Genomic DNA, 14,101 nt, shown 5'->3' with positions numbered 1-14,101 from the left:
CAAGGAACAGGGCAACGTGCACAGAGGAATAACACGTGCAAGCCGACCTGCCAACTTGTGCTTTTGTGTATAAAAAAAAAACTAAAAAGAGCAGTTATTGATTTAAAAATAAATGCATTGTGTACGTGTGTGGCTGGCTCGTGCGGACTGTTTAAAAACTTTAAAAAAGTTGTATTCGGAAACATATTGGTCTGTGTAGAGTTTCTATACATGTCGTGTTTGTAAATCGAGAAATGAAAAAAAGGAAACATTTCCTCTAAAGAAACATCCAGGCTTCCATGTAATTTTGAGGGGGAAAATGGGTAAATTGGACAGAAATGTGTAGAAATAACACTCAAATGAAAAAAGCAACAGAAAATAAAAGGCGGAGACCCTAAAATGAATAACATGTTACATTCACTGTTGTAAGTGCAATGAGCTCTACTTCATGTACCCATTGTAAAACCTTGTGTATGTTTCAGTGTATTCCTGTAAACAGTTGTAGTAGACTTGGTGCATCATGTCATGTAATTATGTGATGAATGAATAAAATGACCTTACAATACATTTCAGGAAAAGAATAAAGAGAAATAATATTAAAAACATTGTTCCTGTAATTTTTTCTTGTATTCTTGTCGTGTTTTGCTCTGTATAATGTTTGCCTCCTAATGAAGACAAAATACAGTACAATATCAACTACCAAATATCAATTGCTGTATAATTTTTTTATTAAGATTTTTTTATCACCATTATCTCTAGCATATGTACTTTCCCTTTCAATTTCCATGTGAAAATGTTTTATCTGTTAATAAATGTTAAATACTATCATATTAATCCATTGCACACATCCATTGTAAAACTAAAACTGTACTATACAGTGGAATTGAATCCCCCAAACTATAATTTAAGACAGGACAAGTTACAAATAAACAAAAATAAACACAGGACAACACATAAAATCTACTTTTTAATGTTGATACATTAGTCTTTACCTGCATTACCATGTGGATAACCATATTAGCATGTAGCTAACCATGATGAAGTGATAGAACCAGAAGTAGTGTGGTAAATTTCACAAACATTTTCTGCACAGACAGTGAAGATATACACTCCTGCTCTATATTTAACTGTTCACTTTGTAATTAATGATAATATATAGACAAAGAGAGATGAGTTAACAAACTAATTATTTGTCAAAACATTTCTCCAATAAACCTAACGCATAAATAATGGTACATTTAAAAGGTTTACTTAAATCCAGGCAAAAGGAATAACAAGGTAATAACATTTAAACTGAAGAATGACATAATTATCTATGACTTGTTGGCTTACCACACCGTTTTGCAAAAACGAATCACTTCTTCGAAGCATCTATAATCATTTGAATAAGAAAAAAAGATTGTGAAAAAAAGGATTGTATGTAAAGTAAAAAAAGTAGCTAACTTTGGATGGGGGGGAGGGGGGCGCAGGTCAAATGTTTCAGTCACAATTAATTTGTTCTACAGTATCCATTTACCTAAGTAGAACTTTTAAAGTACAACACACTAAAGAGATCTATAGACCATACAGTATTCACAATCACTGCGAAGATTTGTTGTTGCAGTTTACAGGTCAATGAAGTTCCCAATGTTACTCGACAAAAACGGAATGTTTTGTGGTCGTGAAGAAGTGTTTATTTGGTTTTATTATGCATGTTCATATACAGAGGAGGGTGGGCCTAGGAGTGGTTGGTTGCATAGATTGTGGCTGATACCTGGAATGCACAGTGTGGTTTGGGAGCGTAGAAAAGTTCTAATAGCTTGGTTCCTCAACTGTGTGCGCTTTAGCTAGATAGCTTTGACGCTTTATCTTAATCTAGCTTGATTTGAAAGCAAGCTACAATTAAACTGAACAACAGCTAGTTATTGGTCAACAAACTAGCTATGAGTCAAGCTTATTTGCCATTGGCCTGTTGTTGGTAAATTACTTTAAATCCTATAAAACAGTTCTGGAGCCAAGCTATAGTTCTTGGTGAAGGGGAGCACAGATTTCATTCAGACATTCTCTAACATGGCCATAGACAGTTGAAATACACAGAACATTGTTAAATGTTTTTGCTGGTTAAAACTACTTTCAGTACCTAACCAGGAAGGCTAGAATTCAGTGAGCTTGGTAGGGATGACAACTACCATGTGAAATAGCTGATGAAACTACTGTTTCCATCTAATATCAAATTCACTGAGTGGATAAGGCTGAACTACAATGATTTATAGCTCATGAAGTTACTATTTACATTTTTTCTTTTCACGATCCTACTCTAATTATAGCTGTGGTTAAGTCTTTGAGTTTCACATGCTGTCGTGATCGCAGAGAACAGACTGGCAACACCATGTTTGCAAGCCATGGCCTCCTTGGTGTTAAAACTACCCATATGGCTTTAGAGTCTGTACAAATGGCTAGTCAATGACATCCATCCATCACACACACACACGCACACTCACACCAATTACTCTCAACAACTGTTTTTGTTATCAACCCCTTAATGTTTTGTTTCAGGAATCATCATTCCTTGCCATGATTACTGGACGTCCAAGCAGACTAGCTAGAGTGGTGAGCAGCAGGCAGGGAACAGAGGAGCCAGGGAGGAGTGAGGACAGGCTGTGCAGCTGGAGCAGAGGAGCCAGGGAGGAGTGAGGACAGGCTGTGCAGCTGGAGCAGAGGAGCCAGGGAGGGGTGAGGACAGGCTGTGCAGCTGGAGCAGAGGAGCCAGGGAGGGGTGAGGACAGGCTGTGCAGCTGGAGCAGAGAGCCAGGGAGGGGTGAGGACAGGTTGTGCAGCTGGACCAGAGAGCCATGCAGCAGAGAGCCATGCAGCAGAGGAGCAGACACTCACACTGGCTGACGGGTCTACTCGTGCTCAGAGAAGACTGGAAAATGCTGCAGGTGAGTATACACTTATGATAGATCTCAACCAAATCTAACATGCACCCAACCGACAGTTATCTAAAAGACCCGCATAAGCATTTAACAATGGCTTCTGGGGATGAGTTCCTGGTGGATGCCAATGTTTTTTTTATGACCCTCGTTGAAAAACTCATTTTGTAAGTGTGCTAGGACACAGTGTAAACACTGCTAGAGTTGTTGGCAAGCTGAAGGGCTGAGTTTAGAGAATGACCGACCAATGGGGAACATGGATATGGAGTGGGCCTGGGTACTTTGAGGAGACCATTTTCATGGGTCTGTTTCACTGTAGGTAAAGAGGTCAAATCTCTTTATGGCCCAATTGAGGGAGGGGGCGGAGGGGAACATCTCCATTTTCAAACATGGTCTCTTCCTGACTCAGTTACATCACTTCCTGTCCGTGTTTACAGATAATAGTGTGACATTGTATTGTCCCTCATAATCCACACACAGTGTGTGTATACGTGCACGTGCGAGTCCATCCATCCATCGTCCGTCAGAAGGTGCATTCACAGCCCTGATCACACCAGCGACTGTTGTTCTGTCTTCCATCTTGTCTGTCCATCTCAAGCTGTGTGTCTGTGTATGAGGGGGAGGGGGGCTTGTGCTGCAAACATATCGATACATATGTGCTGTGGTTAAGGTCTAAACGTTATCTTATGCTTAGACCATGGAGGCCATGAAGAGAAGCAAGCTGGTGGGTGAGGAGGGTGGGAGGGAGGGGGATTGGTGGCGACACCCCGGCTCAGTAGATGTCAGGCAGGTCGGTGTAGTTCCTGCTGAAGTAGCCTCCAGTGTAGAGCCAGTCCTGGGAGCTGGTGTAGGGGTTAGTGCCAGACTGGAACCACCTGGAACACAGATGCACACAGTTAGAATGATAGGAACCGGGACTCCCAATCTCCGATGCGCCTGTGGCCTTTCAACGATGAAACTTCATCACTAAGTGCACATTTCCAATTGAGAAGTCCTGTGGGTGCAACCGTTTGGGGCTCCCTCCTTCCTCCAGAGCTGGGAGGATTGCTTCCTACCTGGTGGACCACTCGTCCTCTGTCTTGGCCCTGTCCTTCCTGGCAGCCCTCTGCTTGTCCTCCAACCTCTCCTTCTCTCGGCTCGCCTCGTCTGCGGTCGCAGCACAAACAGTTAAAGGCACATTACAAGGAACATTCGCCAAGGTAATTCACTTCTGGTACAGCAGGTTTATTTAGGACAAACGCAATTGAGTCAAAACGAAGCCCCATTCATATTGTGAAAGGTGTTTATGACAGAATAACCGGTGAGCTCCTGCTGGTAACAGTAGGAGGCAGCAGTGTGGGGCTAATGGAGGGTGCTGTGGGGGCGAAAAAAAGACTACATTACCCATGTTGCCGTTCTCCATAGCTCTGATGTCGGGCCGCAGGCGGCAGTCTGTGGGTGCCAGCGTGCCCTCCATGCCAGGCTCCAGTTCATTCAGCGCCATGGCAAAGTTAGTGAAGTTATACATCTGTAGGGAGGCAAAGACGAGTCAGTGGAGTGTGTGTGTGCGTGTGTGTGTGTGTATTAACTGTGTGTTAGTCAGCTACCTCGGTGGAGTGAGCCGGTCGGGATGAGATCCTCCAGAGGAGTGTGCTGCCAGGGATGGCAGCTACAGTCTCCTGGGCCTCAGGCATGTCATCCGCATCATCATTCACTGCCCCCTCAGGCTCCTCCTGGACAAACACACACACACACATCAGACCAACACAAACACATACACATCAGACCAACACCAAACACACACACACACACACACACATACAAACACATCAGACCAACACCAAACACACACACACACACACATCAGACCAACACCAAACACACACACATCTCAGACCAACACCAAACACATACACACATCGGATTAACATCAAACACACACACACACACACACATCAGACCAAAACCAAACACACACACACAAACACACACACACAGACAGTGCATTCACACGCGTTTCCAACAAACTCCACTAATTCACTACTCCGCACTGTGCTGTAGTACACCATAACTCTACACAGCTAAATACCACCATAGCAGCCTAGACTAATCTCTGTGTGTTTACCTGGATGCTGTGTCGTGGGCTCGCTACCAGCACCAAACAAGGAAATCAAATCCAGGAATGAGTCATCATGAGACAGCTGAACCTAGCTAGGCTTGTTCAGTCAGTGAATGACAAACCTCTTACCTCAGGAGGAATTCCCATGCTGGCTTTCTAAAGGCCTGTCGGCTGCTCTTGTTTGAACGGAGCTTCCATTTCATTTCGGGTTGACCTTGAAGTTGCTAGACTGCTACTGTATGACGTCTGTATGTGTCTTGTCCTTGGCTCAACTTGGTGTACAGGTGTAAGGTACTTGGTCTGTTTGACGAACTAGCTGGATATCTCTGATTGATTGACTGATGCTAGGGGCTACTGAGGCTAGGTTTGAGTGAATGGTTGACTGGCGGGTTCTGAATTTCTTGTAGTCTTATCTCATCTATGTCCACTGACTTGGCTATTGACTGACTGACTGACTAGATGGCTGACTGACTGGCAGGATTTATGGATGGCTGACTGACTGACTGACTGATTAGTTCTGCCTGTATGGCTGGATGTCTGGCTCTGACTGGCTGGCTTACTGACACATTGGCAGGTTGACTGAGTGACTGACTGGTTTACTGACTGACTGACTAGATGGCTGGCTGGCTGACTGGCTGGCTTACTGACACATTGGCAGGTTGACTGAGTGACTGACTGGTTTACTGACTGACTGACTAGATGGCTGGCTGGCTGACTGTGTGGCTTACTAGCTGACCGACTGACTGACTGACTAGCTCTGCCTCTACGGCTGACTGGCTGGCTCCATTTCCGTCTTACCTGCTTGGTTTTCTTGGGGTCGGCCTTCCTCTCTGCCTTCTTGTTGAGGTCGTAGGTCTGAGGGTCGACGCTCCACATGCACTCGGTCCACTTCCCGTAGATCACACACTTCTTCTTCTTGCTGAGGAGGCAGACGGGGATGTTAGCGGGGCTGGGAAACATTCTCATCTAGAGCCACGCAAGCGACCTGACCGGATCTGGACCCATCCGGTTTGCTCCACCATCACGATTTGGAATAAGAGTTCAAAAGATACTGAGGGTCACTCTGGGTCAAGTGAAACATTGTTCATTCTGAATTGTAACAGCAGGAGAGAATATCAAGTGTACAGCTAGCCACAGAGGCTGGTCAGGTGTAGTTGACATGAGGGGAGTCCAGATATTATTGTTGACCCGTACCTCTTATCTTGAATGTAGCCCTCTACTCTGTGCAGCTCCTTCCCAAACAGGCCGCAAGGCTTGAAGTTCAGCACACACTTTTCTCCAGTACTGAGGGGGAACAGACAGGCTCTGGTTACACAGTCAGCACAGATGGTGCAGTTCGTTGGTAAGGTAAGACTAGGTTAGGTAGTACGTTTAGATAGTAAAGTTCGAGAATTGGGTTAAGTTAGGTCAGATGGTAAATCTGTCTCGTTAGGTCAGTTGGTAAAGTCTGATGGTAAGGTGAGATAGTCAGGTTAGTTGGTTAGATGGTCAGGTTAGATGGTTAGATGGTCAGGTTAGATGGTTAGATGGTCAGGTTAGATGGTTAGATGGTCAGGTTAGATGGTTAGAGGGTCAGGTTACTTGGTTAGATGGTCAGGTTAGCTGGTTAGATGGTCAGGTTAGTTGGTTAGATAGTCAGGTTACTTGGTTAGATGGTCAGGTTAGATGGTTAGATGGTCAGGTTAGTTGGTTAGATTGTCAAGTGAGGTCAGGTTGAACCTCTGCACACCTGTGGTTGACGATCTCCACCGTGCCGTACTGTTCTATCCACAGCTTGCCCAGGATCACGTTGTGGACACAGCAGAAGGGATTGCTCCATGTGTACACCTCCTTGTGCCTGAGACAGAGAGAGTGAGAGAGTGAGAGAGAGGGGTGGGGTGGGGTGTAAAGAATATTAGGAGGGTCCCAATACCTCAGAACACACACACACACAGACACACACACAGGTCCAACTTACTTGAGGAGCTCTAGTGTAATGATTCCCTTGGGCTCCGCCTCAACGCTCTTGCCCCAGAACTTGAGCTTGGGGTAGATGGATCCGTGGAAGACAAAGTCTCCTGTCAAGCTCTCTGCGTGGAAGGCACTGACTGGAGGGTGATGGCTCACCTGCTCTGACACCAGCCTGAAGCCCTGGTCCTCTCTGGAGGGGCCGGGGTACAACAGAGAGACGTGAACAACTGTGCTGATGTGTACGAGGACCAATGGGTGTGTGGATCTCTCTGTTGATTGTTGGTGAATACGTGTGCATCTCTGTTGGTGTGTGTGTGTTCACCTGATGAGTTCGTAAGTCTCTCCCAGTAGTGGGTTGAAGGGTTTTCCAGTCCTGTCCCACTGGGAGGCCACAGCAGACACAGCGAAAGCAGCTACCGCCTGGACACACACACACACAAGTAGACACACTGAGGACTCACACACACACACACACACACAATATACTGAGCGAATGAGGGCCCTGCGTGTGTGTTTCCCCCCTACCTGCATGCGTTCTATAGAGTCAGACAGCGAGCAGGCTTTGTTGATGAGGTAAGTGTGCTCCATGTATTCAGAGATCCTCTGGAGGAAGCTGAGAGGCTCATTGAACACGATGGGCATGGTGATCTTGGACAGCTCCTACACACACACACACACAGACATGAACAACTTGGTAACACATAAAACAAAAACGAACACACAATACTGTCTAAAGTTACACGGCCTGGTCCCTCACCAGTCCAATGCATTTCTTCAGGATGCTCCACACACTGAAGTTGTTTCTGGAGAACATGGGGGCCGGTAATCTGGTCCTGGGAAGAGAGAAGAGAGGAGGGACAGGGTGACTCCACCCTCATAACTGTGGCGTACCTTGAGTATCGCCATGATGTCTATCAGTGACAGTGATACAGCACGATAAAGAGCATTGTGCGGGCTTTTGCTAAACACACACACACAGTTCAGAGCTAGATAAGCTGAGCATGTGGACTAGGCTTTTAACAGATATGGAGGGGGAGAGAGCAAGGAGGGTGGAGATGGTGGAAGACTGGGTGACAGAGTAGAGAGACGATGAGGAGAACCTTACTGAAAGAAGGATAGAAAGAAAGAAAATAAAAAAAGAAGAAAAGAAGGAGAGAGATGGAGCATAAGGAATCATGAGGAGAGGAGGAAGGACTTGGCAGGAATGCAGTCGTACCTGTGTTTCTTGATTCCGTTCTCTTGTGGAACGGAGCCATTGTTCTGCTGGCTGCCGTCAAATACCACCGCATCTTTAAAACTAGCCTCCGACACTCCCTCGTATGACTCATCCGAATCCAAGCCTGACACACACACACACACACAGACAGACACACACAAAAAGGGTGGACACAAATTACAGAGCGATTCCAAGTTCCTTAAAGAAACCATTCACCCACAGCGACACGGACAAAGCTCTACCATATCCTAACAGTACAAATCCACACCTTAACACTCCTAAACAAATAACACCCATTTGATGACTGGAACACCATGAACGCAGGCACACACACCTACGCCGACAATGCAAGCCTTTGTGTTTCCCAGAGACAAAGAGAGAGGACAAGAAGGAGATGGCGAGAAGAAAGATGGGGAGAGAGAGAAAGGCCTGGAACAATTAGGGTTTTCCCGAGTCACACGCCCTCTCAACCTCATGGTATGAGAAGACCGCTCTCCAGACGCGCACGAAAAGCTTTGGCGCGCCTCCTGTGAACAGCCCTTTATCATCCAACTTTCCCTATGTCATCTGTGCTTCGCCCTGTCATCCAACTCTATTCTCTCACCACGCGCACACACACACACACACACAAGACATGCAAGCACGCACACACACACTTAGACAGATGACAGAGCCAATTATGGAGGCAAAATAATTGCCCACTGCATTATTGATGAGGCGATCAGGCGAAGCAGTCAGGTTGTGTTTCTCTGGACGGCTCTATGCCATCACCAGCCCCGGAGACATACTCTTTACCTGACCACCAGCACACTCAGACTTAGCTAAGTCTGACTTGTATTGCCTATCAGTTGTAGTCTAGATATGTGTTTCTGGGTCAAGTAACACTATCCTTCTCCCAAGATCCGGGCTGTTCTACATCTCTACACCAAGTCCTGAGACCCCTCTGTATATCTGGTGAGTCTAACTCTACGTCTTGAAACCCACCTGTGACGGCGTCGTAGAACTCGTCCTCATTGTTCATCTTCCAGAGTCTGAGCCAGGCTTCGAGAACCCAGAACCTCTAGAACATGGTCTCTATGAGGGAACCTCACAGGCACCGGCAGCAGGACACCACCGGTAGGTTCCTGGAACGTTAGCAGAACGCCACAATCCAACGTTCATTCGCCAACTCCCAATTCCTTGAGGCAGAACAGTTGGAGGAACCTAGGGAGAGATAACCCCACAATCAGCTTATTGTAGCCTACAGCAGGCCAGCTAACTGGCTAGCTGCATGACCGACCTGGCTGGCTGGCTGGTTGACTGGTTGAGCGCTCTCTCTCTCTTTCTCTCTGGTCTGTCCCTGCCCAGGAAGAAGGAACGCCTCAAACACACACAGGTGGACTTTTGACTATCCATCCATTTGCTTGTTTGCAATTGATAAGAAAGGGACTGCAGCTTTGCTGTCGAGGCTTCAAACACGCACGCAAACACACTTAACAAGTGATCAAGATAAGAGGAATCATTACAACAAAGCCCCCTGTTAGTGTTGTGAAAAGTCAACTTAAAGAGGAATGAAGCAGTTCTAGTACCTTCCGCAACGTACCTGTCAGCGAGTGCAGCAGATCTTTACTGTCTGCCTTCATCATTAGAACATGCAGCCTATCTTTTCCTAGCTCCAGTAAGCACTGTTTCTTTAACCAGGAGCAGCAGCGAGGTTAGTATCGGGTGTACGTTCCTCTTGGGTTTACCACGACAACTGAGCCATAGAAACTCACAACCCAGCCCCTAGCCCCCACCCTACCTCCCAGCCCTCACCCTACCACCCACCCCACCCCTCACCCTACCTCCCAGCCCTCACCCTACATCTCAACCCTCACCCCACCTCCCACCCTACCTCCCAGCCCTCACCCTACCACCCACCCCACCCCTCACCCTACCTCCCAGCCCTCACCCTACATCTCAACCCTCACCCCACCTCCCACCCTACCTCCCAGCCCTCACCCTACCACCCACCCCACCCCTCACCCTACCTCCCAGCCCTCACCCTACCTCACACCCCAGCCCTCAACCTACCTCCCACCCCAGCCCTTACCCTACATCTCAACCCTCGTCCTACCTCCCAGCCCAGCCCAGCCCTCACCCTACCCTACACCCCTGGTATCTCCCCATTCCTCACCCTACCTCCCACCCCTGCCCTCATCCTGTCTCAAGCCTCACCCTAGCACTCCGGCAGTGCGAGAGACGAATCTGCATATGGTTTGCATACCTAACAACACCTTCTGGTGAGTGTTTCATAGCCTATAAAGACGTGTTCTCTTCACACAGCAGTCCCAGGCTGGAGAAGAACAGTACCTCGACTATTTCCATCGTAGGATCGTATGAACCACGTCACTTGATCAACCACAAACCACCACGAAGGAACACACAATAACGCTAATGACAGCTGTCCTAATGAACATGGTCCAGGGTATCGTTCTTTTCCCTGCAGACTGAGCCACACTGACTGTACAGTGGGACTGAACCCAGAACCTTCCGGTCTTGTGTCCATGAGGCAAGATGCTCAAGGACTGAACTTTGAATCCTGGTCTGGGACAGAACCTCCACACACACACGTCAAACGCTCCCTTGTCCTCGCCAACACACACACACTGTTGTATCCACGAATCTCCGGGTGACCTTGCAATCCCACGGCCACCCCGCACAGCCCTCCCATTGGCTGCAGCATCCCCTCAGGTCAGGCCCCTCCCACCCTCTTGTGCACTAGCAGGCCATTATTTCAGCATGAGAGCCATGGCACCATACAGTAGGTGACGCCATGGATACATAATACCTTATCTCTTTCTGTCTAACACACACACGCACTGACATAGAGGATAGGTTTCAGGAGAGCAAGGGGTAGAAGCCCAGAGAGACAGAGCGAGAGACACACAGAGAGAGAGAGAGAGAGAGAGAGAGAGAGAGAGAGAGAGAGAGAGAGAGAGAGAGAGAGAGAGAGAGAGAGAGAGAGAGAGAGAGAGAGACACAGAGAGAGAGAAGCAGAGAGACACAGAGACACAGAGAGAGAGAGAAGCAGAGAGACACAGAGAGAGAGAGAAGCAGAGAGACACAGAGACACAGAGAGAGAGAGAAGCAGAGAGACACAGAGACACAGAGGGAGAGAGAAGCAGAGATACATAGAAAGACACAGAGACATAGACAGAGATAGAGACAGAGACAGAGACATAGACAGAGAGAGAGAGAGCGCTGGTCTCCTCACACATCAGTCTCTGCATGCTATGCTCCATCTTTAAGTTAAGCTCTACTCTGCTCAACTTAACAAAATCTTTAAACCTAAATGTCAACTTGTGTTTTGTGCGTGACAGACTGCTGACCGCGTACATCCTTCCATCAATACAAAGGCAGACAGGCAGACAGACAGACAGACTAATGATGGCAGCTTGTTAGTGGGTCTGATCTCTCAGCCTGCCGCTTGTTCCTGTTCCATTCAGAAGGTCCTCTGTGCCAGCTCAGTCCTCTGGGGCTTTGTCAACAACAACCTCAGCCAAGCCAGCCAGAAACAGACACACATGCATACACACACACACAGAGTGAGAGCCTGGGAGACTAGAGCTGTTACCATGTGAGAAACACACACAGATCCTAGAAAACAATAGAGTTGCATGCACACACACCTCTGCTGGTCTAAATGGACTGTTTGTTTGTTTGTGTGTGTGTTTGACAGCAATAGGAAATTACATCAACAGCAGACATCCATCTCAGAGAAAGATCCTGCTGAACTAGCCCAGTGGCTTCTGGGTCATGAATGGAGTAAATGTTCAAACACACAGACACACACATCTGGGAGCCCCATTAAGACATCAACTACCACCCCTGTGTGCTTGTGATTGGAGGAGCGTGGGTGTTAAATACAATGGACAACAATAGACAATAAAAACACAAAAGGCGCAACTCAAACATGTTTCGACACGTTCTTGGCACTTTAGTACTCTCACCTGTGGGCCACACACCGGACCTCGTCGAAAGTAAGCCTATCCCTTCGATGAATCCATTCTGCGCTCGATTGGTTTTGTCTGATGCCATCTTATCTATAAAGGCAGAAATCTCTCTGTGCCTGCGGTTGGACTATCTCAAGAAGCGGGCAGTGTATGAAGTTCTCCAGGTGTATTGGTCAGGAAGACCCAAGGACGTGGAGTGACAGTGTGAAGTTGTTTGGATGAGAAGATTTGCGACAAATCAAGAGGAACTAGCTGAGTTGCACAGCGCAATGAAGCCACGAATCTCGCGACAAGTACACATGTTCGCCGCCAACGGCCACTAGGCTAATGGAACCGATGGAACAATCCAGAAGGTGCAATCTACCCCAACCTCGACATTTCACATTGACCCAGGCCAATGCTGACGTGTATTTAAGAGGATGTGTAATACACTTTCTCAGACTCTCTGGGAACCAGACATGAAGGTGATGTACAGGATAGAAGAGAACAGACAGTCTGTCAGCAAATGGAAGTGCACTGTAAGATCACCGACACACAAATCAATAAGCACACACACAGTCAGACACACGCCTGATCCTGTCCCGGTCTGAAGTGCTTGTTTATTCTTGGCTACTTCTATGTAAAGCATGGATGTCATAGGCTAGGACTGTCTGTGTGGACCTCTTTGTCGGATGCGAAAGAGGTTGCTCTCGACTGTGGGACTAAGAAGAGTCTCTCTCTCTCACTCTCTCTCTCTCTCTCTCTCTCTCTCTCACTCACTCACTCTCACTCTCTCTCTCACTCTCTCTCTCTCACACACACACACACACACACACACACACACACACACACACACAACACACCTCAGCAGACTGAGCTTGATAGGGTGAGTCAGCATGTTCTAATGTAGCCCCAACCTGGGTGGAGCCCTGACAATGTCACTGGCACACACATCAACACAGGACACAGCATAAATAGTCCAACTGTCTAGAATGCTGACCTAAAACTTCCTCTGCCAGTCGGCTGTTCTTCCCCTCTCCTGCACTTAAAAACCAGCTTATTAGCTACACACTGTCAAATACACGGCCACATAGTCAAACACAGTCAGTCAGCCTGCCATTCATCTAAATTACCTCGGTGATATAGGGTGCTAACTATGAAAAACTAAAGTACAGATTAATAAAGTTAACTTTACTGTTAATGAACACGTGAATGAAACTTGCCAACATTGCAGACAATTGAGATATTCGCACACTGCTTGCTAGCCCATTCAATCGGATGAGACCGACACAGGTCCAAGGACCTACTGTAGTGATGCCAGCGATGCTGCATTGTGTTTAAACTAGTCTCCCTCACTAAATCACATTCCTAGTCCACCACAAGCCCCCTTACTCCCACACATGTACTAGCTTACAGTTAACATTATGTTAACCACTTTTATAAAGAAATACTGGAACTGTACGTCCGCACCTGACTGTGCAACCTGGAGTTATATAATTAGCGTACCTACCTAGTTCCACTGGAAGCGTAGTAGTACAGCACCAAGGCGTAACTATCACCAAGGCGAAATTAGCTAGCTAACGTTAGCTGGAGATGATGCGCACTTGCTTTCGCAATCAAATGAAGGCAAACAAGCTAGCTGTCAAACCAGTGTAAACGTGCTGTATGACCATGTAAGGTGGCTCAACAATCACAGAAAGATAACGACCCTTCACGATTTTGAAAGAGGGGATGAGCTTAACAGCTTCCAGTTTACAATCTAGCTACTAGCTAAGTAGCTACTACTGCCTAGCCCACGGCTAGCGGGCGGCTAAACAGAGAGAGGAAGGGCATCAAAACAAATACCAAGCAAGAAAACTACAGCATGAACATGAAAACAAGTTGGCAAATTTGACTTGCAGGCTGTAAAATGCGTTGGTATCAGTTTACTCACCTGAGACGCAGAAACACCTGGAAAGTGCAGAGATTTGACAGGTCCAAGAGCAGACGCTGC

At 47.1% G+C, this 14,101-nt stretch overlaps 1 protein-coding gene across 1 annotated transcript; it reads right to left on the bottom strand.

Moving 5' to 3' along the window:
- Window positions 1-933: 933 nt before the first annotated feature.
- Window positions 934-14,101, bottom strand: LOC124480534 (oxysterol-binding protein-related protein 2-like). The gene is made up of 14 exons (XM_047039951.1): window positions 14,042-14,101; window positions 9,140-9,358; window positions 8,156-8,279; window positions 7,697-7,772; window positions 7,465-7,599; window positions 7,262-7,359; window positions 6,947-7,129; window positions 6,719-6,826; window positions 6,184-6,273; window positions 5,788-5,908; window positions 4,478-4,603; window positions 4,275-4,398; window positions 3,947-4,037; window positions 934-3,766 (listed from the first exon to the last, which is right to left on the bottom strand). Exons 2-14 carry the CDS (start codon window positions 9,174-9,176, stop codon window positions 3,664-3,666), a joined length of 1,416 nt encoding a protein of 471 aa, XP_046895907.1. The 5' UTR covers window positions 9,177-9,358; window positions 14,042-14,101; the 3' UTR covers window positions 934-3,663.

This window comes from Hypomesus transpacificus, chromosome 18, assembly GCF_021917145.1.
Source record: "Hypomesus transpacificus isolate Combined female chromosome 18, fHypTra1, whole genome shotgun sequence".
In the NCBI taxonomy this organism is placed as follows: Eukaryota; Metazoa; Chordata; class Actinopteri; order Osmeriformes; family Osmeridae; genus Hypomesus; species Hypomesus transpacificus.
The sequence above is the reverse complement of the archived record's forward strand: the minus strand, read 5'-3'. Positions and strand labels throughout refer to the sequence as shown.